Source organism: Acipenser ruthenus, chromosome 22 (assembly GCF_902713425.1).
Source record: "Acipenser ruthenus chromosome 22, fAciRut3.2 maternal haplotype, whole genome shotgun sequence".
Lineage (NCBI taxonomy): Eukaryota > Metazoa > Chordata > Actinopteri > Acipenseriformes > Acipenseridae > Acipenser > Acipenser ruthenus.
In genome coordinates this window covers 26,800,492-26,827,898 of record NC_081210.1, presented here as the reverse complement: position 1 = coordinate 26,827,898, position 27,407 = coordinate 26,800,492, and the positions used below count along the sequence as shown (strand labels likewise).

General features: G+C 40.3%; 1 protein-coding gene across 5 annotated transcripts in view; it reads right to left on the bottom strand.

The window, feature by feature from the left end:
• Positions 1-26,007, bottom strand: part of LOC117431311 (rho GTPase-activating protein 26-like) — a 61,390-nt gene extending 35,383 nt beyond the window's left edge. For 2 of the 5 annotated variants that reach the window (XM_034052113.3, XM_034052115.3), the window contains exons 1-2: positions 25,906-26,000; positions 25,450-25,621 (exon numbers count right to left, since the gene is read on the bottom strand). In XM_034052113.3, coding sequence (XP_033908004.1) covers positions 25,450-25,603 — 154 coding nt within the window. In that variant the 5' untranslated portion in view covers positions 25,604-25,621; positions 25,906-26,000. Of the gene's footprint in view, positions 1-25,449 lie in introns of all 5 variants that reach the window. The other 3 variants (XM_058996312.1, XM_034052112.3, XM_034052111.3) reach the window with 2 other exon arrangements.
• Between the last annotated feature and the right edge of the window lie 1,400 nt (positions 26,008-27,407).

Sequence of the window (27,407 nt, the reverse complement as noted above, 5' to 3'; positions counted from 1 at the left end):
TTTTACAGGACGGGGAAAGTCATATGTAATTACTACTTTACTAATTAACGGATGTATTAATTATTAAAACTTCCAGGACGGAAGCACTATATCCTGTGGGTCTTGATGGAATTAGATATTTTTATGGCATTTTTTATTTTTTTTGTTAAATATTAACTCAATTCTACAGAAATGATACTCACTGCATTTTATTAGTGCTGACAATTAACATTATCTCCACAAGTTTCAGGTTTAAAAATTGTTAAATCTGGTTGCGCAAAGAGCCACAAAACAAAGTCTATTCACGGTATAGAATTTAAAAAAAAACAGCAGGGAAAAGGTAAATAGCTGTGGGTCTTTGTTTCCAGACAGACATTGTTTGCTAATTCGGGATGGATGGAGCAGCTCCCATCCTTCAGCAGGACAGCGTGGGAGATACACTAATCACCTCCCGAGGGTGTGCATGACAAGCACTGCGGCAGAACGGCTCTCAGAGGCCATACAGAGGGTGATACACCTGTCCTCCCGCTCAAGAACACAGGCAGGCAGGCAAGCAGGCAGGAAACAGAGGGGCTTGCGAATGATGCAAGGACATGTGCGGCTGTAATAAGTGCTGCATCATCTTTCGTTTATCATCAGGATACACCTTGCTGCTGTCTATTAGTTAATACAATAGTGAAAAGTGACTTACCCGTACTGGTTCTACCAGGCTTCCAGTGTTGTGTATGTCACTGCACTAATGATCAGGTTGACTGTAAAAAGCTCTACAGTTTAGGCATACCGGATATAACATGTATCAGTTTGGTGTGTTAGACTGAGGAGGGTTTTCAGTTTAAAGACATTGAATTATTGTTGCTTGGTTCTGAATATTAATATGTCGATATGTGAAAATGGTCACATTGATAAGAATCAATCTGTGGTACAGTACAGTAGGCAATATTTATTTTACAGTGCAGAACGGAAATACAGAAATAATGTCATGCGGTGCTGGTAAAAAGCAATTTAAAAATAAAAAAAAATACAAGAATGCCATACAGTATTGTAATATTCTGTGTAATATCCCTGCAGCACTAAACAGGACGAGGCAGTTACACACAGTACTTCATTGTTTTGATAGGCAGGTAGTCTGAATGGACTCAGTTGTGTTGTTTTGAAACACTGGAAAATCAGGTTTCTATCTGGGGGCAATTCTACAGAACAGTAAATATTGCCCGCTGACCCATACTGGCAACTCAACAGTACTATAACATTGCAAAGCAATCCCACTTCCAGTAAGTGCAGTCAATACGGAGATTTCATTTTGCAGCAGGGTACAGTACTGTCACCACAGGACACTGCCAGAGGGCATTTGGACAGCAGGCCTCCGAGGCAGATGGTGTATTGTACTGGAGTTACTGGATTTCCCTGGCACTGCACTCTGCTTTTCCATTACACACCCATAAGCCTGGCAATATCCTGGTCGCATTATTTGCTGCGGAACTCATTTTCAAAGCAGATGTACTACAACATCTTTTATTGTCTACAAACTGTAATCTGGGTGAGATCCAACTGCAGATTTCCAGTGCTGCGAACAAGATGAGAAAACTGGATGCTTGCCAGATACGAGCAAACCTTAAGCACCAAATAACCTTGCTGTAGGAAAGCTGGGAGACAGGAATAGACTGTACAGTACTACTGCTGTACCAGGGAAAAGCTGCCTAATTTTTACTTTTCAAATTTACAGTGCCCAATTATTTTACCCCCAGTTATTAGAATATCCAGTTCCCTCACCACAGCAAACCCCCACAATAGCTTAGGAGAACTGAAAGTCAGTGGGTGTCCTTGGATCCCACAACCAAGCCAGCTGCCTCTTTACATCCAGGAGCCTGAGAACAGAAGTCAGCAAGCTACATGCCCCTGGAGGACAAAGGCCAGCCTTGCAGGTCTCTGCTTGACCTCACCGAGCGCCTGGCAGTAGGGGCCACTGTAGAGTTCCAGTAGGAGAAACAACCCCACACCCCGTGGTCATGCATTTACCAGGTGATCCACTCAGGGACCCAGCAGAGAAGTTTATTAGTTAACAAACGTTTTCGCTACCTGCATTTTTCTAAATTGTAATGGTACAGGAATCTGTCTCATATCGCACACCAAAAAAAAAAGCCCAACAAAACATCAATTAAACATTTAGTGGTTTAGAAAAAACACAAGTAAAAGTTATCTTCATCCATTTCAGAACCGTATATCACATCATTACCATCATGTATGTCAACGCTTCAAACATGCCTTCTGATAGCCTGTTGTGACATGTGTGCAATACTCGCTGCACACGGCCCTTTGGACCCTACTTCCCTTTGGCATTGCACCATTTTTGGGAGGGAGGAAACTAAAAATAGGTTTAAGCATCCTATTAACTTTTATAGTTATAAAGTAAAACCATTCTTAAATTGGATTTGTCAAATTTGAGGAAAGCCAGACTCACCTAAGTGCATGGAGAAACCAAGGAGATTGAAGACATCTAATATTTAATCAAATGCCTACTGTGTCATTACCTCAGTAAATTACATTCCAGCTATAGGTTTTTTCTTTTAATACGGGACACATTAAACACTTAAATTACCTTGTACAGCACACTTACAGTAGTATCCTGTATTTAAAGTTTGATAGCTAGACACAGGCTGACAAGATCTACAGTATTGCAGAACACTGCTATGATACCACCAAGACTATACACACTAAAACCAAAAGTATTACACATTAAGCTACTGTAGGTGTTTATTTGTTTGGCAATAGATCATAGATACACAAATTTACTACAGGGGGCTGGAGGTACGGTATTCTGAGATCTTTAACAGGAAGAAACTCCAAATCAACTACACAATGTACTGTCGGATTCCAGCTGAATGCTGGAATCTTACAGCAGGTTAAATATTAACAGTACACTTTATTTATTCTGAGCACAATGAAGAATTCCAGGAATTATTCAGTGAAAAGGGTGAATGGTTAAGCTTAAAACATGACTTACAATTGACACAAAGGGATATTCAGTGGTAGAGTATACAGGAAGCATGCCTGAAAGTTCTATGCATTCAAAAGCATGCTAATGGTTGATCAACTGTACATGACCCTATGTTAAAACAACAAAAACAGAAAGCTGACTATTCCCATGACAATAAAGACAGTAAATATAAACAGCCAAGCTTCTCCATGTGGCATACTGCAGAACGCTCTGTGGCTCTCTTAACTCGATGCCAAACCAACCAGAAACATGGCGAGCAGCCAACCAAAGACAGGGTACTGAGAGAAGACAGTGGGGGAAAAACAGGTCTGTGCACTTCAGGTGAGTTACTGCAATATGTTCCTGATTTGTTTTAGTGAGCAAGAAAATCGGGAGGTGTACAGTAAACATACTGTACTAATTTCTCGAGAGAATTCTCTGTTAAATACCGTACTGTACTTCTGCTTGACTCAGCATTTCCTTCAGAACTGACAAGATACAAGAACTCCCATAGCCAACCCTTGCCTACAGTATTACTGCTCACTAAGCACTAGCAATCATACATTGAAAAACAGACAGACGAATATTTACTGTTGTTTAACATTATTTTTAGCTCAACTACAGAGTGCCATCTGTGGTTGAATGTTCTAATTGGGGTTTCTTCCAGGTGAAACTGGCACCTGCAGTGATGTTATCAGTGTTAAGATTTAAAAGTGGAAGTCCCACAGGCTTTCCAGATAGACTCTTGCCTCAACCCTTACTGAAACTGCACCTTTTTGGGGCTACTGCATGGCACACTGCGTGTCCCATCTCCACTTGCAGTATGTGGAAGAAAGCAGCAAACTCCTTTAGTGCCAGCAAGCCAGCCAGCCTGCATTAGAATACTCAGCCAGGCAGCTTCTCAAGCCTAGCCAAGGTCGTCTGAACTCATGACTTCCTAATCCAAAGGTTCCTCTCTTAAATAGTCAGCTACGGTATTCTGTTGCACACCAGATACACCCCCTACAGAGATCAGTGATCCTTTTCTTGCTACTTTCTGAGCGTTTTCCAACCCAAGCAAATGACTGCAGTCACAAGGGGTGTTTGTACTGTCTGCATGTCCTGAAGACACTGTATAGAAGCCTTAACAAAAATGGTTAACTATTATGTAACACAATTTTTGTTCCTGGGTAGTAAGTGTTATTTCCTAATTGCTTATGCCTCAAAAGTATAGAAAATGGCTATTATTCCCCACAAACTTTGCTTTTGTGACCAGGACAGTGATATTTTGAAATGTACCTATTTCCAATGAGAAAATGGGCGAAGTTGTGTCTTTTCGTTCACATAAAGTCAGAAAAAAACAACATATGAATCCAAATTAACATATATTTATACAGGCTTTGACCTTTGCCTCAGACAGCTTAGGAAAGAAGTCTTGAAGGTACTTGAAGGCTGCCGACTCCTTATCTAGAGCTCTGACAAATTGTTTCATAAGGCCCAATTTGATGTGCAGTGGTGGCATCAGCACCTTCCGGGGGGCCACCAGTGGCTCCCACTTGACGTTGTTCCTCCCCACAGAGAACTCGGTCCGCTGTGGCCAGTCCCGCCTGTGGTAGTGCGCCTTGGTGTCCCTGCTGTCCCAAAGGCAAAGATAGCAGGGAAACTTGGTAAAACCGCCTTGGAGACCCATCAGGAATGCCACCATTTTGAAGTCTCCTATGACCTTGATGCCATCTCAGAAAAATGCAGATATGTATCCACTTAGGCAGCTAGAACTAAACTGAACTGGTGGGCTTAAGGCCCCTGTATTTATACTACTATTTATATTACTGGAAAGTTCTAGAAGTTACTCCACGTTTACTCAGCACTGAATCTATCTGGAATGTTCTGGAAAATAGGTAAATTTCAAAATATCACTGTCCTGGTCACAAAAGCAAAGTTTGTGTGGAATAATAGCCATTTTCTATACTTTTGAGGCATAAGCAATTAGGAAATAACACTTACTACCCAGGAACCAAAAAAAATAAAAATAAATTGTTACACGGTGTTATTAACTATTACAACAGTGTGACTCTTTGTAGCTAACTACAATAACTACAAACTGCAGAAAGACTTCAAAAGGCAAGAGCAGAACCAACTAGGTGTGGTCCAGGAGTAAAACATGCAGCAGCCCTAGAGTTTTGCTTGGTTCAGCTCTCTGCAACTCCTGCTACAGTAACTGTGTCTAATTGGCTCCTGGCACACAGCTCCATTTATATATATATATATATATATATATATATATATATATATATATATATATATATATATACACACACACATACATATACATATATATATACACATATACATAATTTATATATATATTAAAAAATAAATAAATACAAGCCATATATATAAATATATAACAACTGACGTGAGACACCGGCTCAACGCCACTAGCCGCAGGAAGCCTGAAAAATACTGCAAACCACACCAACCTAACAGCATCTCAAAATAGAATGATTGAATGGTTCAATTTTAAAATGTTTGCAGTTGAGGCTCTGCCTTCTGCTTTCTTGTGTGCAAAGGAAAACTAAATTTAGCAGAGTAGTTCATGTCTGTTTGCTGTATATTTGTGCACTGGAGTACTAGAGAATAACACGAATGTTTTGTCTCACCTCTCCCAAGCATATGCATTTTCCTAAATTTAGAAAGTTTTAAAAGTTTTAAAAGGAGGTGCATGCCCAATAGACACGAATCTGCAGCAATGCCATTTTACAGTGATATAGCATGAAGCCAATGCTGCATCAGATCTGCTGCGAATACAGTAATCCTATCAGAACAAACAGGGATACACCACTCAGATTGTAAGCAATGCCGACACACATTCTGCTACAGCAGTCTGAGACACAGGAATGAGCACCCTGTTATGTAAGCAGCCACTGGAAACTGAGAACTTAATCTGCAATTAAAAGTTCCCTTGTACTCATGCCAGGCCAATATTTGTCTGGTCCTCTATAATGTTTTGTGATGTAAACTCAAAAGACCTTTACTTTTAAAAGGGCATATTGTTACAGGACAATAGGTCTATACAGAAATGACAACAGTACTTGAAAAAGGAAACTAAAATGGCCTGCTAAATAATGAATGACATTATTAGTTGTAATTTCTAAGGACAGTATTAAGGTATTGTTTTTAGTAAAAGTATTACAAGATTTCCAGATACAGTATTTCAGTTGCTTCAAAAGTTCCAGTGCTCACAATGCACTTGAATATAGCAGTAAAACCATCAGGCATGTTTTATTACACACAAACTCTACAGTATCTGGCGTGGACACGTACAATGCTTCAAATGATTGTCGAGCCGCTCCGTTACAAATGACCACAGCCCATTCTCGCATGCCGAGCCACAATCAGGGGCAGCAACATTTCTAAATGCAGGCCTGCGCAAAAAAGTCCAACTCCAACACACTACCAACAAAACAAACACGCCCAAACAAACCAGAAACAAGCCCATTGTTTTTCCAAACAGCTGGCTTTCATCACAAGAGCGCATGTCAGCAGGATGACACTCACATCAAAGGAGCCAGTGCACATTTAATGATACAGCAGGGCTGCCAGTCAGGAGCAGAAATGCTTATGTTTTATTTTCTCTTCACTGCCGAGTAACTTTCTCCTTATACCACAGGGGTACAGCAGCATGTAACACAGCAGCTACCACTGCACACGCACACAGTATTAAAGTCACTCGGGGCCAAAATCGTTTAGAATTTTACATTTTAATATCATTCCAATGGTGGGGTCTATTAGTTTAGAACAGCATTTATTATTATTCTTTTTTTATTGTATTTATTTATTTAATTTATTTATTAAACAGAACAGGACACCTGTCAACCTGTCAACAGTTTCAGGGTTGCTAAATAAACTGAAAGGAGGCACAGCATTCATTTAATCTTTGTTTATATCTCTATTTGAAAGTTCAAATAATACAATAGAAACCACTAGGTCCTTTTTAGAATAACAAACATGTTTAAACGCCCCCCCCCCCCCCCTCCCTTAGCACAACATGTAAAATTAATTTTAAAAGTTAAAGCTGGAGAAAGAGAGAGGGCGAGGGAGGGGGAGAGGGAGAGGGAGAGGGGATGCTGACTCCAAAACACCAGTAGTTTCCTCTGGTTCTCTCCCTCTCTATTCTGCTGGCTCTCTCTCACACACAATGCACAGTCACATTGTGTTGGTCTCCTGGCAACCCAGAACAAAGCTACTGTCATGGTGAACTAACTGGAGGTTTTTAAACCTCACAGAATTCTTTTACAGAGTTCCTGGCAGCCGCACGCTTGCTGACACAGCAGCAGAAAAAAGAGGTTTCTAAAAAAAAAAAAAAAAAAAAAAGTTTAGCGTCCATCAAAAATAGAACCAATGCACTGCTCCTACAGTAGATCAAAGTGAAATCTTCACATTAAACTCCTTACATGTCCTGACTAAATACAAGTGTAAAAAACAGAGGGTTTTAGTGATGTTGAATTTCCAAAGGAGGCTCTCTGTGGCATAAGCTACTGTAGAGAGGGGAGGTCCAAAGACAGGACAGCAGTCTTCAAAACATGCAAGTAAATCTCAATTCTGTAGTTTAGACGCCATATACAACATGGGATGGGAATGTGGCATCAGGGCTTGGATTACCACTGTATCCCCCAGTCAGAGAGTAGTGCCAGAACAAGTCTGAGCCGAAAACAAAATTGATCTGCAGCGATCTTGCTTAAAAAGGTACTGCAGTAGAAGGGACTGTGAGGCTTTACAAGGCACTTTTCTTTGGCCTCCACTATATGTAGGCCAGTACCAACAGAGCTGTAATTCTGGACCCTTTGAATCTCTGCTTTCCCAGGACACACGCCCTGCTTTTTGTTGGGGTTTCTTTCATTTAAATTTCTAAACTAGGCTACATTTTGCTCAGGAAGCTCAACATTCTTTTTGGATCGCTATTGCTGTTCTAAGCCAGCTTCATAACATTTGGCCCGTGTTCCATGCACTTCCATGGTTTTAATTATCTTGTGTTTAAGCCTTGGATTGAAAGACAGTTTTAATGCATTGTATTAAAAAACAAACAAATCTTATTTAAGTGCATCTTGTGCTCATCAATGAACAGGGTCAATAGGGCAGCAGTGTGGAGTAGTGGTTAGGGCTCTGGCCTCTTGACCGGAGGGTCGTGGGTTCAATCCCTGGTAGGGGACACTGCTGCTGTACCCTTGAGCAAGGTACTTTACCTAGATTGCTCCAGTAAAAACCCAACTGTATAAATGGGTAATTGTATGTAAAAATTATGTGATATCTTGTAACCATTGTAAGTCGCCCTGGATAAGGGCGTCTGCTAAGAAATAAATAATAATAATAATAATAATAGATTGCCTCAAAATGACTTCAAAAGACAATGCTCTAACGCACTGCACGTCGATGCTGTGGTATACTGGAGTGTTGAATAACCCTGGCTTAACCCCAATGCAAAACTGAAAGAGTTAATACTCCACTCCATTACCTGCTTCATGTGAAATTTCCAAAACGAAAATGCAAACATTGCAAAATGCCACTGATAATGACTTCTCATTGAAACTGTAAAATTGTACAAACTTTATTTTACTAGGGGACCAAGTCGCATAAGCAAACACTGCCACTTATTAAAGTTGAGGCATTCACTATCTGGTTCCACTTGTCTATCTCTGGGAAAGGTCCAGTGAATAAATAACACTGACATTAGTGGAGACAGACTGCTTTGATCAGGGACACAGTAGAACTGCAGTACTCTACGAGAGACAGGCGTCTTGCAGCCAGCTTTCTCTCTTAAAAGCAGAAGTTGCTACCAAGCTTTCCCATTGTAACTGAAATCGTCAATGAAATATGGTCCCAGCTCACTGTCTTACCAAGCATAAAATCCAGAGCTTTAAAAAGGCTTGGGATTGATACAGTAGCATGAACATCAGGGTGGGCTCAAAGTGCTGCTTCACAGCTCATGCTCTTAAAATCTATTACACTAAAAGTAGCAAAGGGCATCTACACAAGTCTGTTCGTTGACTAGAGGCTTGCATGTGCATAGGTCGGCACACATCATTAAAAAGTCAAGCGCATGATGTTACATTTCATGATGGTTTTGGTCACTACAATGATTGAGATCAACAACTTGATTTCTTCAACAATGGGAGTGGTGTTTTCAGACCATACTGCAAGGATCTATAGAAACGGGCAGCAGAGGGTACAGCAATTACTATGAGAAGTACTGCCATTTATTTACATACATGGCAGTTTCTTTCATTGTACTGTAAATTCCTAATTTAGTAAATGCTGCATTCCTAGATTTTTCAAGGCAGCAGAGTTTCCCCAAGACCGGGTAATTGCTGAGCTTTGAAACTAAGCGAATCAACTCTTTCAAAATGACCAGACAGAATGAAACTAGGTCGGAAATCTGGACAACCACAACGTACAGTACAGTAGGCTGCAAACTACACTGAAGTGAAATCCCAAAAAGCTGTACAGTATTCCTGTAGAAATGTAAAAGCTACTGGTGCAAAATAAGTCCACTTTTAAATGGTAGGAGAGTGAAACATTGCCAAGCCACCTGTGAGTACTTTTTAAATGACATGACAAGAGTGGAAAAATCATTTATTAAATAAGAATGGCTGGATCCCAAAAGATCATCACTGAATGCAAGATCAATGAATTACACAAATACAAGACTGTGAGCGAGGAGTGGGAACGGAGAATTAAAAGAAGAAAACACTAAACAATAAAAGAGCCTTACATGCCACAAGTAACCTTCCAGCCTTTTACACCACAAGTAACGTTCCAGCTATTTAGAGTTTTAACAATAACGCTGTAGTTCAAAAGGTCAAGCCATAAAACTAAACATACCTCACACCTGAGAAAACGACTCGCTGACACTGCAGGCAGAGAAATAGTCAGAGTGAAAAACAAGGTGTTAAATTTAGGATATGGACCCACATTTTAATTATGGAAATTACTATTTACAATTGCTGGCGACAGATTTATTGGTTGGACATTTATAAAGTAAATCACACATTCATTACTCTACAATGATATTAGGTTGAAAACAGGGTGGAGGACTGAATGCTCTGAAAATTACTTTAAGGTCTTGCATTAAAAGCATTAATTATTGGAGGATGCAAGAATCACTATTACAAAAAAAAAAAAAGGTGTGCAATTTGCAAAATGCAAAAAAATTAGACGATAACTTATTTGCATTGAATTTTCATACAAAAACCAGCACAGTTGAAGCTACAGTTTTTATTCAGCCAGTACAGTATACATCTCTTACTGTATATGGACAGAGTTAAGTCATGCAAACTGTACTGCTGAGCACAGCAGCAGGGCTGCCAATGAGGGTACAGTACATATAGCTTGCTGCATGCACTGGCTTTTCCAAGAAGCCAATCACAAACTTACTTGATGCTGGCATGCAAGCCCTCACATCGTTGCTTATTTACTGGAAACAATTTCCTGTTAGGAAAGGTGCCATCATAATCATCATGGAGCCATTTGTTACACAAGTAAAAACCTACTGGCTTATAAAAATCTGGCCTGACCTTACTGTATGTATTTGGCTTACAATAACTGGCTTGCGTGATTTAAAACAAATGTTCGAACAAAGCAGCACAGGGCCTCACCGACACTCCCAAAGCCCTACACTTCAGTGTCCTGAATATGGGGTATATTAAAAACAGGTGAAGGACATCAACTGGGGGTATGTGAGCTACTGTACATACTGTACTCATGAGAGTCTACATTCTCAGTTACTCACCACCACCACTTCAAGCATGCTTGGCTGCTAAGCAACAGCAAGACACATCTAAGAAGTCCTAGAACCTTAACCGCGAGACAGTCATTGGTCGAGGGCAGGGGTGTTCAAAGACGGCCCTTCCAGTCCGGGTCTTTGTTCCAACCCTCTTCTAAATTGTTTAATTGAACCAATCAAACCTCCATCCAGACAGGCTGCTAAGCAACAGCAAGACACGTCTAAGAAGTCCTAGAACCTTAACCGCGAGACAGTCATTGGTCGAGGGCAGGGGTGTTCAAAGACGGCCCTTCCAGTCCGGGTCTTTGTTCCAACCCTCTTCTAAATTGTTTAATTGAACCAATCAAACCTCCATCCAGACCCTGAAGTAGCTCATCGTATCACCTGTTAAACCTGGAGTGGAATGACCCTCCAGGACCGTGATTGGACACCCCTGGTCCAGGATACAGTAACAGATCGATCATCTTCATGCAAAACCTTCTCTATTAACTGTACCAACTCCTCCACTAGTGTAGTGGCAGACACAGAGGGTTACACTGGAGGTTAGGGAGACAATTACAGAAGTAAAAAAAAGTAACAGACAGTGGCTTGCCGCCAATGAAGGAATAGAGTCCCAATTGTAAATTGATATCATGGTGTTCCCTAGGATTAATCTATTTGTCCTGCAAGCCAGAAGCTAACAAGTGGTGACATTCTCCTAGGGCTGGGACAGAACTTCCTGGTCATAAAGCTCTGTGAAAAGGTACCCAAAATAAATATATTTTACTGCACTGCCTAAAGACAAAAATACATTGTTTGTCCTTGGTCTTCCAGATAAAGCAGAACTTTGTTATGACTCCACAATGAGAGCATTCCCAGAACAACTGAAACTGAATCTGTTCAGACATCTGTAAACCTCACAACTCTCGACTATACTGGACTATATGGCACCCTATTGTACCAGTACTTGCACTGAACTGCTCCTTACTTTGTCATATTGTACTATTGCTCTTAATTATAACTACTTCCTGTGTCTTGTATTTGACTTCACTCTTAGGTATCCGTATTCACGTTTTTTGCAATTGCTCTTATTTGAAATCATTCTCATCCATTTATCGTACTTTCTACGTGCTCATACTGGTCTTTGCTCATATAAGCAGATAGCTTTAATATAAGTTAACTGCTCATAGCCAAACCCGCTCTTAAGTAATTATTTACTGTATTCTCTATTTTTTGCTCTTATTTGAATCTTATCTTTTGCTACTGATTTTATTGTACTCTTATCTGTAATGTGATATTCTGTAATGTGATACTTTACAATGTGATATTTTGTAACAATTGTAAGTTGCCCTGGATAAGGGCGTCTGCTAAGAAATAATAATAATAATAATAATAATAATAATAATAATAATAATAATAATATGGATACGTGAGAAAGTGATCTATAACATTGATATGACAAAGGTTAAAACAATGAGGCAAACTGGTAGAATACAGCTGTGTTCTAGACATGAATACAATAGTCTTTATGCAGAACAGCAGAAAGCTAAAAGGTCACCTGACCTGAATAAGGCAGTCCTACAGTATTACTGTAGGTAAACAGGTACAAGTTGCCTGAAGAGTTTCAATAGCATGGAAAATAGTCAGCATCTCAAACAGTTAAAAGGAATTGACAGCCATGGATTTACAAAAATGGTGATGCTCAAGGACCACAAAGGCTATGAAAATAGTTTGATTCGTTTACAGATATATGGGAGTTCATGGAAATATTTGTATTGTATGTTTAATGAAAATCAAAATGTGGGCACGGTAGGGGAATATAATATTTTTATATAGCGCCTTTGACTCAGCATTGATTTAGCGACTGCTTTATCACAGTGACCCCATTACATCAGCTTCGGTTCAAGCCATTTTTCTGATGTTGTAAAACACAAAATTAGATTTGTTTTCTTGGCCAGTTTCAGGAAAATGCCATGAATGATTGCCCTGCCCAGTAATGATAGGAGCCTGCAGGTGCAAACAGTATAAATAGTGGGAATACAAAGCAATTCTTAAGCAAGCTGTTCAACTCTAGATCCAAGAATAAGAAAGGTTAATGTGGTTTTCTTGCGATTTACACAAACAGGAGTCCTGACTACCTGAATCTGCATTCCACATGGGTGTGTTTTTAGCTGCCGGATGTGATAAAATCGGTCTACCTTTATGGAAACAGAGCCAGACTTAAACTTAAAGGTGACTCATCAAAAGTGACACTAGAATTTCCCAGTAAAAATGTAAAACAAATGTAAAAGCAGCGCTGGCTGAGACATTGAGACGCACACGTGACTGGATCTCAAGAAGAACTGCTGGAAGATCCACTTTGACTCCCCCAAAATGACTGTACTATGCAACCAAATGCAGCAATGGGTGAGACGGAGCTAAAACCTGCAATGGGTGAGACTGCTATGCAATAGGAGTCTTAATGTATTTCCATCCCTGCAAGGTTAATAGTTAACGTTTTACTGTATTGATATCAGGTGCCTGCAATGTGCATCGCCAGGACTAAGTGAAAAAGTTTGCAATGAGTAAGCTGTGGATTCCCTTCTCAGATGTGCTATAAACACGGAAATTGAACATGTAACTGAAGCCGTTGTTTTTAAACGTGCCAGGCAACATTCACGGAAGTTCCTTTTCCTGCAGAATCTCTGTAGGTGTTGACATACCCAGCATGCCTGCCCAGGCAAAGAGCGGAATTCTAGGTCAGTAGAGTAACCTCATTATTAAGACAGTCATAACAACGAACATAGGATGTAGCTGGAAGCCCCTGCAGGGTGTGTGTGCGGTGTGTGGTGTGTGGTGGGTTGCAAAGACCCGGCAGTATCGGCAGCACGAAAGGCTGCGTTTCAGGCCAAAGAAAGCAATTCCTTCCAAATGAAAACAGCCTGTCCCAGAGAGAGTCTTAGCCCACTGCTGAAAAGTTGGCTTGCTGTCTAGTTAAAATACCACTGATGGTGACCGAACACAGAAAAAAACACACTTTGTCCAGTATCTGTTCAGTATCTAGGAGGATACATTTTCTGCGATCTGCAGTACTAGCATGAAATACAATCGATAGAGGGGATACTGTTAATCTGTCCTAGTTGCTGCAATTATTATTCAGGTACAGCAGTTTAACTTGTTTTATTTGATGCTTCTGTAATGGCATCTTTATCACACACAGGCAAGTTCCAGCAAGCACCAGAATGACAGTTTGAGTAAATGTATGATGAATATACAAATCAATTTTGATAACATTAAATACAAATAAATAGCCATTGGTAAGAAAGCAGTTAATAGCTGTCTACTGTACATGGGTGGGTAGAATACCAGAGAACTAATGGGCAGAATAACAGGACGACCTTTCCATATCATGGGAAAACTCAATCACAGGTCCTTTAGGATTAGATGAAGGGCCAAGATTAACAATGAGGCATGACATCTACTGTAACAGAGCATGACAGAAGAGGAAATTGCAACCAAACATTGCAGTGTGTACAGGGAGCCTCTGTTTTCATGATCCAAGTTCCTATCTGTGTGTGCCTGCAGTACCTTTGTGCCTTCCCGGAAGTGTGCACACTACCCAGCAGCTTCAGACAAGTCAGTTAAACAAACAAATTAAACAAACATAGCAAGGGCATTCAAAAAGGTCAATACAGTACGGGAATTAATGTGGCATGTAATCTATGGCTAGAGGCAATTAAACCTGGTTTATACATATTAAAACATGACTACAACAGTTTATATATATATATATATATATATATAATCCTTTAAAAATCATCTTTTCATTTTTTATGGAACAGCTCAATCATGACCCACTGTACTGGGACCAGCAATACAGAAAGTAGTAGATTAACAATAAATACCACAGTGACTAAAACTGAAATTGCCATCTGAAAACTTTGGAGTACCTGACCGGTCGCAGCCTAATAGAAAGCTAGTCTGCTGTGAAAACTCCACGGATGCACTGTACTGCACAGAGGGGCTTTTCCCAAATAGACGTGGAACCAGAATGGAGAAATGCTCCTTGCTTTCCACAGCTACTGCACTGCAAGCAGCTTGTGTAACCACATCCTGACACAGTACATGCTGGGCTTGTGGACATCACACAGCCCCACACCGCTCACTGCAAGCCGCTTGTTAAAATCAAACACGGAGTGACGACACACCTTCAGCAGCATTCTGAAGTGGTTACATTTTGCTTTGTCCAGTTCCCCGGAGTTACGAAAGCCCCAGAAATACAGATTTAAAAAAGCAATGCAAGCAAGGCAAAGAAATAATTTCAAGCTGATCATTTATTGCTCTGTTTCAGGGGTGGTGTAGCTCTCACACTGCATGTTTTTGTTTAGTACTGCAATTAAAAAATAATCAAATGCACAAACAGTCTAAAAATAGCACTCTGCATAGTGGTTACGGGCTACTAATAAACAGCAGTGCTGATAGGGTCTAACAAACCCTGTCCTGAAGCTGCAAATGCAGGTAGCTGTTCAAACCGTATGCTGAACTGACAACCACAAAACATGTACGCTTGCACTGGGAATTGCTAGAACATTTCAATTACAAGACAAAAGCTCCTACTACTCTGATGAGACTAAGCTTGGCTGCTCTTCTCTCTTATTTAAAATGAACCTTTTTAATAAAAGGGTTGAATTCATTTCTTTAATGCTGTTCGTAAAACTTAAAGCAGAATTCCTTATTCTCAAATATCCAACGGCACCTACAGTACAGTAATTGCTGAATTCTGGAGTTCTGTACGTTAATCCTGTTTCACCTACATTTGTTCTGTTGCGTGCAGCTGCTGTGTTTTTGTTGACAGGCCTTCCTCAAGAAGAAGCACGCAGTGCTACAGTACTTCGAACAGTCAGAGCTAGCTTTTCAAAGCTACTGCATTTACTCCAATTCATCATTAGGACAATTTATTCAGAAAGGAGAAATGCACCTAATAAAGTTACCAAACCAGAAATAAACAACTAAGGCCTACATTTTCCCCTATGGGCAAATCACTGGCAAATCGCCCTCACCATAGTAAATGTATCATAGGGGTAAGACTTTTAACTCAAATTAAGTATTGCAAGCAAGGTGTGTCTTACTGTTTTCATTTTAGACGTTTAATTTGTGTTTTTTCCACCCGTTCAGAAAAAGAAAATGCTCATGACGATTCTGAGTAAATAGCTTAAAGAATCTAACCCCGTCAATAATATTCCACAACTCAAGTACAGTACAGACCGCCTTTATAATAATTACCCATAAGTGTTACTCAGTCGACTTGTGGAAGACAATTCTAGTCTTCCACAAGCGGAGAAGAATGCCTGCCTTGTAGTCAGCTTCAGCATCAAACACGCGGCTGCTGATAAGACACCTTCCACAGACACAGTAATGACAAGAGCAGAGTTATGTTTGATCTCCCCAAAGAGCTGGGTGCCAGGACTGTGCAGTGGGTCTATAAATGAAGGCTCTACCAGGCACCGGAATAAAAAAATTAAAAAAACACAACAACTTGATTGACTGCAGAACAGTGTGCTTTTGTCCAAATTCACTTAAAGAAAAGGAGACCGATAAAGGGAATGTAGGCGGGGTTCGAGAAAGGCACTGAAAACAATATACTGTATTTATGCCTGGTAAAATGAAGACTCCAGCCAGTAATCTTTGGTGTTTTTTGAGGGTCAATTACCTTTTCCTGTAGGAACAAAAAGCTTTGCGATTGTCTGTGCGTAATCTGGATTTGAATTAAGCAACAACAATGAGGGCCAAAACTGGTGCAGCAGGGGGGCTCGAGGTCTATGGTGATGGAGAAGCTGGCAACTTGTTAACACAATGATGTCACATTCCAATGAACCAGGACACAATGGGGGCTCACTTGTGTGGCGAGGGTCTTTTTGTGAGAGTGCTGCAACATAATCAGTCACAAGGACAGCCTCTCCAGGACACTGCCAGAAACAGAAATCTGTAAATAAAGACTGTGTCAGTAAACACCAATATAAACCCAATCACAGCCGTTATAGATTCGTCATTTTGAGACTCAGATTATTTCCATCAGATTATCTGCGATCCATGTAAAAGAAAGTGTGACGCAAGGGCAAAACTGCCACATTCTGCAAGGATAACTATGAATATAAATGTGGTGAATATTCAAAACAACATTTAAGACTTGAGGATAACAAATGCTACCAGGGTGACTATTTTTGTTTTCCTATTGAAAAATACAAATCATTCCATGCACGTCTTATTCAACAGAACAAAAGGATCACAAACATAAAACAGAAGACAACGCTGCAAGCTAGACACACTGGCAAAACAGTACCTCAATACAGACACGCCTGTCAACCAGATCAGGCAATCAGTAAAGAGATGTATAATCATTATGAAGAGGAGTTCAGGCATGAAAGAAGTGGTAGGGTATCAGTATAGCCACTGCTAGGAAGGGGGGGGGGGGGCATTAAGGTTTTAACATCCCTATCCTTTGCTCAATGTTCTTTCCTAAGTTTACATTCTGATTCTGAATGACACTTTTAGAGTAATTTTCCTCCAAGTTAGTCAGCAGGTATTCATTCTGTACAGCAATCATTCAATGCAACACAGCCATACGTTTGAAATGTTCAATCTTCAGATCCTAACCTCCGGACATCATCTGGTTTGGGAAGCAGGGTTTGGATAATTAGGGGAGGGGTTAGGAAGGGGATGCAATACCAGGATCTGCAGAACAATCTAACCTCTACCATGGAGGTGCTCCATCACAGAACCCTGACAGAGAGCTGGCCAAACCCTTCTAATGCAGCTTGGGTATTCAAGTTAACAAACACAGTCACTGTGTGACAAATCGGGTAACCTACAGAATAACTGAAAAGGCCATTGTTCTTTGTTTTTTAATCCAGAAGTTTGTCAATGGCTGTGCACCATAGATGATGATGTGTGTGTGGAAGCTTAATTAGTAATTATCAGGGAGTTATTTAATCAATCTCCCTTTATATACTGGAACAAAGGAGAAGTCATTGTTTTGTTTCCTCATTCAGCTCTGCAAACACTGTAAACTCCAGCAGTTTGTACCGTATCCTCCAAATATCCATTGACTCAAATCTGCTCACCTTTTGTCCTTCAGAACACTTGCCTGCATGTCTATGGGACTAAGTTAAGGTCACCAAACTCATGCTTGAGTTCAAGGTAAGGCCAAGTAAGGCAGCTGCATCTCCAAGTCCCATACTGTACTGTACCAGTCTGAATGTATTCTGGGTGAATGATTGACTCGGCCAGGTAAGGTAAGCAGAACAGACAAATGTTTTCCTGGGAATCTAAGTGTAAATATGTCACAAGCCCAACAAGGATGAGGAAGTTACCCTGGGTCAACACAGTCACTATACATAAAGTTCAAAGTACAGGGTCTCACTCTCAACAAGAGAGTTGAGATATTTGAAGCACTTTGGCAGCATCTCCAATAGCTACAAAGAACAGGAGAAGAGGAACTGGACCTTGACCCTCTATTTTGTGTACTGCAATTCGGGGAAAAAGAGTACAAGCAACATGTAATGTTTCTGCCAAGATAGCTATTTTTACAAAACAAATTGCCACTGACTGCAAACAAGAGAGCTCACTATTCACTTAACAAGTGGATTTTAAAAGTGTTTGAAGTGTGCAGTGAGGAAGGATTATCGTGAAAACCTCTTTCAGGGAAGAATCTGCCACGTTCACAAAGAGCAAATTACATTTTAGGAATTGACTGACCAACACTGCAATTGTGATCTAGAATATACTTACACAAAACTTAAAATACTTTCATTCAGAATACACTTCCCATTCAAAGTTATGTAGCATTCATAAATCAGGTAACTACAGGCACATAAGTGTATTTTATATGTACCACAGAGTATTTCTTAGAATAAAAGTGACTTGAAAATGTATGTACTGCACTGTCTTTTGAAATAATTTTAAAAGAATTGGTTAGCCCACATCACACAATGCTACGGTTCTGACACTGTATTCACCATGGCTGCTGTTAGGGCAGCAGTGTGGAGTAGTGGTTAGGGCTTTGGGCTCTTGACTGGAGGGTCGTGGGTTCAATCCCCGATGGGGGGCACTTCTGCTGTACCCTTGAGCAAGGTACTTTACCTAGATTGCTCCAGTAAATACCCAACTGTATAAATGGGTTATTGTATGTAATAAAGAATGTGATATCTGTATAATGTGATATCTTGTAACAAATGTAAGTCACCCTGGATAAGGGCGTCTGCTAAGAAATAAATAATAATATACACAATACTGTCACTCTTGTTGCTAAGCGACAGGCTGGTTCAAAAGTTGGAGTCTAAAAATAAAATCATAACATACAGTAAGTTAACCCCACTTCCTGCTCCACAGCCTGTCAGGGGAGCAAACGAAAAGGGTAACATCTATAAACCCAGCTGTGTTTTAACCATATTGGTGTTGGACTTTAATTGTTTGCTACAAGTGTATTTGAAGTAAGAGAATTTGAAAAGGACTTTGTTTCCTTCACCAAGCTAAACACACAAGTAATGATTCTACTACTCCATGCTGCCGTTCAGCTTCAATTTCTTGAAGGGGTCCCTTTGCATTTTGTAGCCTACCTTTTAGCTACAATATGCATGGCGCTATAATGTCCTGTTTAATGAACTGTAACATGGCTCTTTGTGCACATCTTCAGCTGCACTGTTCTATTCTCTACACTGTCTAAATGGGTTCTCTAAAAAAGCAGTTCCAATTCCACTGCCACCTGCAGAAAAACTAGATACATACAGGTGATCTAGAACTTCTGTGTCCAGGTGTCAGGTTGGATTGTAGACTGCAGACAGAACTGGGAGCAGCCCTAGTTTCATATTGGAAGATTTGAGTTTTACATCCCATGGTTTCATGGTGCTGATGGAAATGTGGTCGAACTCAACGTATACTTTGAGTAACATCATGGGTGTTGCAACAACACACCAGGCTATTGAATGCAAAACAGAACGTAGAGGATCCACTGGCTGTTTATAAAACTTTAAAACCAATATTGTACAGTTCTGTTATCCTGATTGCTGGCTTCTTTTTCACAAACATGCTTTTACTATACCAGTCCTGCACAATTGGATGTCAAAATACATTAAGCCATGGAGGCGACCTCTATCTTCAGGGGCTGTTGGCCTACTTTTCCTTTTCTAGAGTGATGCTTGAAGTTGTCTTGACAGCATGTTCCTCGTTCCTGATGTGCAACCCTCTCCCCCTTCCCCCTCAAGAGGCTGTCTGGTGGGGTGAGTCGCCGCAGGGTGAGGGACTGCACAAAAGCAGAGCTCTCACTTAAATCCTCTTAATGACAGGCCACAGCCTTATGTTAACAACACTATCTGGAAATATTAGCATTTCTCCTACCAAACTATCTGCAATTGATCCATTTTGTTATTTCTTTTTTTTTTGTTAAGGCTTCCATGAATTGGTGTGCTTGAGAAAGCACATGTTTAATGTATCCAGTGTATCTACAGTACTGTATGTAGAAATCATGCCATACAGTAAGCACGAGGTCCTATAGTACAATTGGCATTGGTTGACCTACTCAAACTTCGGAACCCTTAACTCACACGTATGTTGCAGGCATTAAGCATAATTGGATCACAAGAGAAAAGTAAATATTACACAAGCGTAGCAGAATACCAAGCACATGGCAAGTTCAGATCTTAATTAGGCAAACCACAGAGAGGGCAGGTGGGCCTAATTAAACAAACAGTAAAAGCTAGAATGCCAACAGGAGTCTTTTTACTGACCCTGCAGTACAACTGAGCTGTTTGGCTACAGTTTACGCCTCTCTTTGACCTGTGGATGTATAGTAACCAGCAAGTGTTTTATCCTGTTTCTCGTGATTTAGCCATCACACCTCCAGGACTTTAGCAAGATGTCTTTGTCGTTGCAATACGATTCAACAGAGAAGGGCAAGCTCTGCCTCACTTATCTATGAAATACCCTGCAGCTGCTTGGAGCAAAGCAAACTCACTGGCACACTGTGCATGGAACGTGTCAGCATTCATTTTGTTTTTAGCATTTAGACCTAAAAACACTCAGATATTCCAATTCAGAGCTCAAGGACAAAACCTGGCTAATGCTCACAGTTAAAGTCTGACCCAGATAAACGCTTGTTTACAAGATATTTAATGCAAGATCAATAGCATTTTTGTATTGCTTATGAAAGGTTGTGGAAAAGTACTAGCTACTGCAAGGCATGGAGCAGAGTACATGCTACAAACCTCCAACCAATGCACCTTAATCCTGAACAGCCCCCCTGCTATTATAAAAGAATCACCAAGGCCCACAAATGTACCTGGAGTGCAAAACTTAGTGTTAACATCAGTCACCCTGGACCTTCAAAAAGGGTGGATTCAAAAGCTAGCACAGCAAATTAACATGGGCAATAACCATTCAAATAAACTAAGCTACTTTATTCATGTCTCAAAGCAAACATCAAACATAGTAGCAATGGCAAGTGAACAAGTCTTTCTTTGTGTATTACCAGAAAGGTAAACTTAAGCCCTTGTGCCAGCTAATTTCCTTGCCATGAATCCTAATACATGTGACAGCCACTTCAATTTGATTCCACTAATAGCCACATGAAAGCACTGAACTGCTGAGTGACACCCATGTCCTGCAAGAGGAAAGCCGTGTCTCTCTGACAGCACAGGAGCTGCTGTAGTATCTGTGGAGTGAGATAGCCGAGCTGCCAAGGGGACAGCGAGGCTGCAGGCAGTTCTTGTCAGAGACTGAAGATGCTAGGCACTGCATGATGCCTACCCATCCAAATAATGAGAAACGAAAGAGGGAGGGCTGCAGCAATGCAAACCACGGGTTGAACTTTACAAGTACGGTACTAACAGGGTTAAGAGGAGAGCATGCTGTAACATTACCCTTTCAAGGCATGCCAGATGTACTGCTTGAAAACAAAAGTAAATATGTGACTGGCCTTTTGAAGACTAAACTTTACCCTGAAAAAAAGAATACACTGCACTGATAACTTTTAACTACATACCATAAACCATGTGATACAGCATGTATTTCACTCTGAATACTATGTCACCTTTTCATTTACAGCACTGGAGGGATTGTATTTTATTGCTATAAAAGGAGCTGTCCTAATCATTTTAGTTAAGTTCAAAGTGTTTGCTGTGATAATTTAGAGTGAAGTCAATACACTTACTGTATGGCCTCTAATGTAATTCAATCACCTGAAGGTCAAACATTACAATAAAATATTTGGTGCCATATATTACTTCCAGATTTGACCTATATAGCAACAAAGCATAAAAGCTGAAAGCCGTCCCACCTGGGGACTTGAGCTGGGCTGCAAGGATGGGAAGCAGAGCATTAGATGATTGTACATGTGGGGACTGTATGTGGCCGAGAAGACCTACTGTATAAACATGTCATTTCATAAGAGCAGTTAAACCTTTATAATAAACCACGTGGGGTTTTCTTCAGATTCTGACAGAGGATGTGAAACTGTGTATGTGGTTTACAGAAATACCCTAATACCAGTGAGCTTTCTGCCTGCCTCAAAAGTGTTTATTAAACCAAAACTGAAAAGATGCAGTCTTGATATCATCATCCCACAAAGATGCCTCAATTGAGAAGCTTTTAAAACCGTACACCATGTCAGGGCCTTAACCGAAACATGTGATAACACGTCCCACTAAACAAAACAAAAAAGCAAGCGCAAGGTATATACTCTAGCCAAAGGCAATGCAAGCATGTTCAAGGGTTTATTTCCACACTCAAGACAGAACACTTACAAACGGATGCAAGATAGATGGGGATTTCCTCCACAGCAGCCTTGTTTTACAACCGTCAACTAGCCTGTATCGCAAAAAGCAAGCTGGACTAGTCAAAATTATACCACCAGATGATTCACTTCTAGCAACAGGGGTTATTATAACGATTCCAGGATTGCACTATTCAAATAAATTACATGCCAAAAGAATCAGGATTAAATGTGTGTGGAACTTTCTAAAGCAGATTAGTTTTATAAGCAAGACAAATGAATCCTTTGGCCTTGTAGCCAGAAGAGCGATTGTGTCATGCGCTACAGTTTGTCCAACTCTTTACAGTAAGGCATGGATTGCACACAGTTGACTGTAGCATTGAAATGATCATTTTCAGGCTGCTTGGACTACTAATGTTAGGTAGTGCAAGATTAGTGCTGATCAGCTGCTTGTGATTGAGCAAGTGAGGAATCCAGACTCGAACAGGTACGATTTCTGAGCACACAACACAATATACGTTTCCTCAGTAAATTATTTCAGTTTTTTTTTTTTTGTTCCGTAACTGGGCTAATGTGCAGGTGAGCGTACAGTGGCAACAATGCTGCAGCCTCTCCAGCAACTCTCCAAGGAGAAGGTGGAGGGTAAAGCAGCAGCTGTCCTCACCTGTAATGTTATCTCCATCGTTGCTTTACCAACAAGGCTTTTGACACTTGGTGTTATCAATGAAGCTCACCTGGTATCCCTTCATCGCAGCAATTGTTGTAGAGATTTCTCAAAGAATGGTACCCTTGGTCAGGTGGTCCCCCCACACCTCAAGTTTCTACTTTTCAGTAACTTTTAGTGACAATATTAATAATGGATTGCATTTTTTAATGGGAAGAGACTATGGAACCGGTCACGCCCAGTTTGTAATCTCACCTCATTCTAAATCATTGACTTTATTAGACAGCCCATTGATCCTTGCTTGGTATAGGGTTAATGTGTTACCAATCAGTACCAGACTCCCTTTGCGCCCTGTGCAGTTACCTGTCCGATATCTGTACAGCATGTGGCAGGATCTAGAAAGTGCAAGGAGCAAAAACTTCAAATCCAAGTCTTACTCTAATCTTTGTATTTACAGAAGGTACTACATAGACTAATTTACCCTAAAATGACCCTAAAAAGCTGTTTCAACCTTAAATGAAAAATGTTAAGATTCAGAGAGTAGAACGGAGCTGTTTTGTTTTTTTGTTTTTTTCTCCAGGTTTGTGAATCGCAGTGCTCTGTGCATGCCTGGCTTTTTTCTTTTAAACTCAAGAACCTTATTTTGCCTGAATCTGTTGTTTTTGTTCTTGTACAAGGATGGAAATAAGACTCCCATTGCACAGCAGTTTTATCAATTCCTGGTTTTACTATGTGTTTAATAAGGTACACCTGAGCTCGTTACAGTGCCTATGCACTGTGGCTAATCAAGCTCAAAGCAAAACCTGCAATGGGTGAAACTGCTATGCAATAGGGTCTTATTTCCATTCATGTTGTATCCTAATACAAAAAGAAACACTTTCCATAGTCAGACACAGCTTTACTGTGAATCCAATGGATCCCACCAATGCAGTACCCAGAAATCCTGGTTCGCTTGGTTGCCTGCAGACACACAAAGTGACAACACTACTGTACATGCATACTATCACTCTGAATGCACTGGCCATGAAGGCTGCTATCTGTTAGCTCCAAAAGAAGGATCCACCCAGATATCAAGTAAACTAACACCTACTTCAGTGGCAGACCCGCACAGCTATATCGAGAAAACCCTTGCTGTGCACATATTTCAAGGGCATAAAGCTGCCACATCATTTTGTGGAGCATCGCTTTAATTGTACGAGTAATAGCAATAATTTAATGAAATCATGAGGTAAAGTAGTTAATGATGAAAAAATATATACCATTTCTGGAAAAAACACAATAACTCAAAATGTCCCTGGAACAAAGAAGCTTACCAGACCAGCACCTGTTCACATAATATTGAATCCATACAGTGCTTCATTATTTGCTGTCCTGTGTTTTGCATTTGTATGAGATAATGGTTCCTGCTAAAGCAACAAAAGACATGAGCGACTCTCTGCTTAAAGCCCTGTACTAAACAGCTTTATTGATGTTTACATGTGTTCAATGATACCATAGTTCTCTTGCATCCTGGAGAAAAGGTGTACTGCTTTCATTCAATACGATGAATTATCATTCCATACAAAAGAAGCCATTTAGCAAGTAGACTAGTTCATTGGCAAGGTGCAGGGGAAGCTCTTTTACAGCAATGGACCCGCATCTGGGTGAAGGGCACCAGTAGTTAACAAACCTCTAGCTCTGTGTGCAGTGTATCTTGTTTCAGGCACTACCAGAGAGCTGAGAGTCGCAACATACCGGTACCACTACTGTCTCTTTGAACGGGATGCTGGATACAGTGGCGCTGCAGGTGGTTTTTACACCGTTCAATGTCATAATGCCTACCGTGCCAGTGCTGTTATGACTGTACTTGATTTCCAGATTAAGTTGGAATCTTCCTGTCAAAAGGATACAGCAACACTCTGACAATCTATTACATGACGAGTGTTCGATAAGTAAGCAGTAAGTATTTTACTGGCGACAGAGCAAGCTAACTTTAAACTATAAATGTTGATATTAAGAACATTAGTACGGGACCAAAGTATATTATGTATAGTAATTTATGCAGCTTGTCAGTGGTCGATATGCATTCGAGGCATGCGGGATCGCTATTACGATATTAAAACATTCTGCACAAATACATTGCGTATTTAAGTGCATGCATTTTCTTTAACAAGAGCGATATATTACTTATCTTTTAAATTAATAAACTAGACCAAAAATAAATACATCAAATGTAAGACGCCTTAAAGCGAAATAAGACCCCAGTGTTAACTAGTACGGTGTATACGGAAACGTCCGGTCATCAGTAGACTGGCACAGCAAGCTGGCATAAAGCTAGTATGTTCTGAAAAACAGTTGATTTCATTTCTTACTGTTCAGTGATTGGACGAGTGCCTTCCCATCTTTGATCAGCTCCTTGATAAACTTGTTAGTCTTATCCAATTCCAGTTCGTGGGATTTCAACCTTTCCCTGAACTGTGGGCTGTCCAGGTAACAGTCACTGAACTCCAAAGCAGGCAATCCCATCTTCAGCCCCCAACAGCACTATGATCAGTGCGAATAAATAATTATTAGCAAAAAAAAAAAGTTGAAAGAATGTTGCTGTATTTTTTCCCCCCAACAAAAGAGATAAAGCAAAGAATGTTTAAAAAAAATCCTAATCTATAACATGTTTAAAACGATGCACTGTTAACAGGATATCTCGGGCACGCACCCACAGAATGTCTGATGACAATTTCGTGCAAAGTGATACGTGATAGTAGCGGTCTCCTCTTTTACGATTTTAACTGCAGTTTCTTCCCATCAATCCTGCTAAAACACCAACCTACCCTGTAACAGATAATCGTATGATGGATAAAACATGTGGCCAATCGTATTGCCCTATTCCAAACAGTTTTAAACGACGAGACGCTGCTACGCACGAGCCTATCCTTTATCATTCAAGGGAGTGTTAGGTTAGGTTGGTTGGACGAGAGGGCTGACGTTTACATGGGCGTGTCTATGCAACTTCGGCCTTTTAAAGGGACTGAGCACAATTTCAAACTAGTTTCTTTTATATTTTTTGTAACACTGGGTCGGGTTTTCAATTGAACAAAAAACCCAAATGTCTGTTTACTTTTTCATCTTCCAAGTGTTACACGAATAGAGGTTTGTGGCTCTTGGTAAAATGTTCAAAGATGAATTCCTGTCTGTGTCACTCAAAGACAGTGCTTCCCAACCCTGGTCCTGGGGACCCCTTGTGTCTTCTGGTTTTCATTCCAGATGAGCTCTCAATTGCTTAACTAGACCCTTAATTGAACTAATAATTTGCTTAATTAGACTTTTTTTAATTGTTCTCATCTCCTAAAAAGTTGCAGAGTTCAATTTACTTATAAAATGCTAACTTGAAAATCTGCAACTGTTTAAGAGCGGAAAACAAGTAAAAAGGTCTAATTAAGCAAATGATCAGTTCAATTAAGGGTCTAGTTAAGTAATTGAGAGCTCAGTTGGAATGAAAATCATAAGACACATGGGGTCCCCAGGACCAGGGTTGGGAAGCCCTTTGTATGGAATTATAAATCATGCCTTATTGTTGGAATTGATGTAGTACGACTACAGAAATAAATGTTTGGACACACCACTGTATCAATAAAGCTACACCAATGGTACAATCTGATTTACTGTAATATGTCTATAGTATAACCCTCCTAACTGTGTTTCTCCTTTCCCTAATCTTTTGAATGAGGCAGGAGAATCTCTATTGGGTTAGCAAGCCTGGAGAATCTCTCAAAGCTGTGTTTCCCACCAGGTTGAAGACAACATGGTCACACACAGTGCATCCTGGTGATTGCACATCCTCTTTGCATCACAGTGTTATGCAATTTCCCTTCATGTGCATTTATCTGAAACAGGCATGTATATTTTTTCTTTAAAATATGTTTAACAATTCCATGCAATTTAGACTATGCAGCTATCAGGTACGCACGTCAATGCCAAGGCTCAGTACAAACATCACACCCAGCCACTGCATCTGGAGAAACCATAGATTTTAAATAGAATCTGGGAGCATGTAGTCCTACAACCCAGAGTGGTGGATATGCCACTGGACGACATGGTCTGTGGGCAGGTGAAAGGGGTGGTACGAAGCTTCTCTGGGATGTTTTGTTGAAGCTTTCTTTACAGAAAGTTCTGTGTTATTGCTGCAACAAACTAAAATAACTAAAATAAGCCACTTGCAAAGGCCTCGCTTATATAACTATTCTAGAAGTCAAGAAATACATGCTGTAGATACACATCTCTTCCTGTGGTCATGTTGTCACGTGCATGTATCTCTAGGTTTAGATCTGCCTTC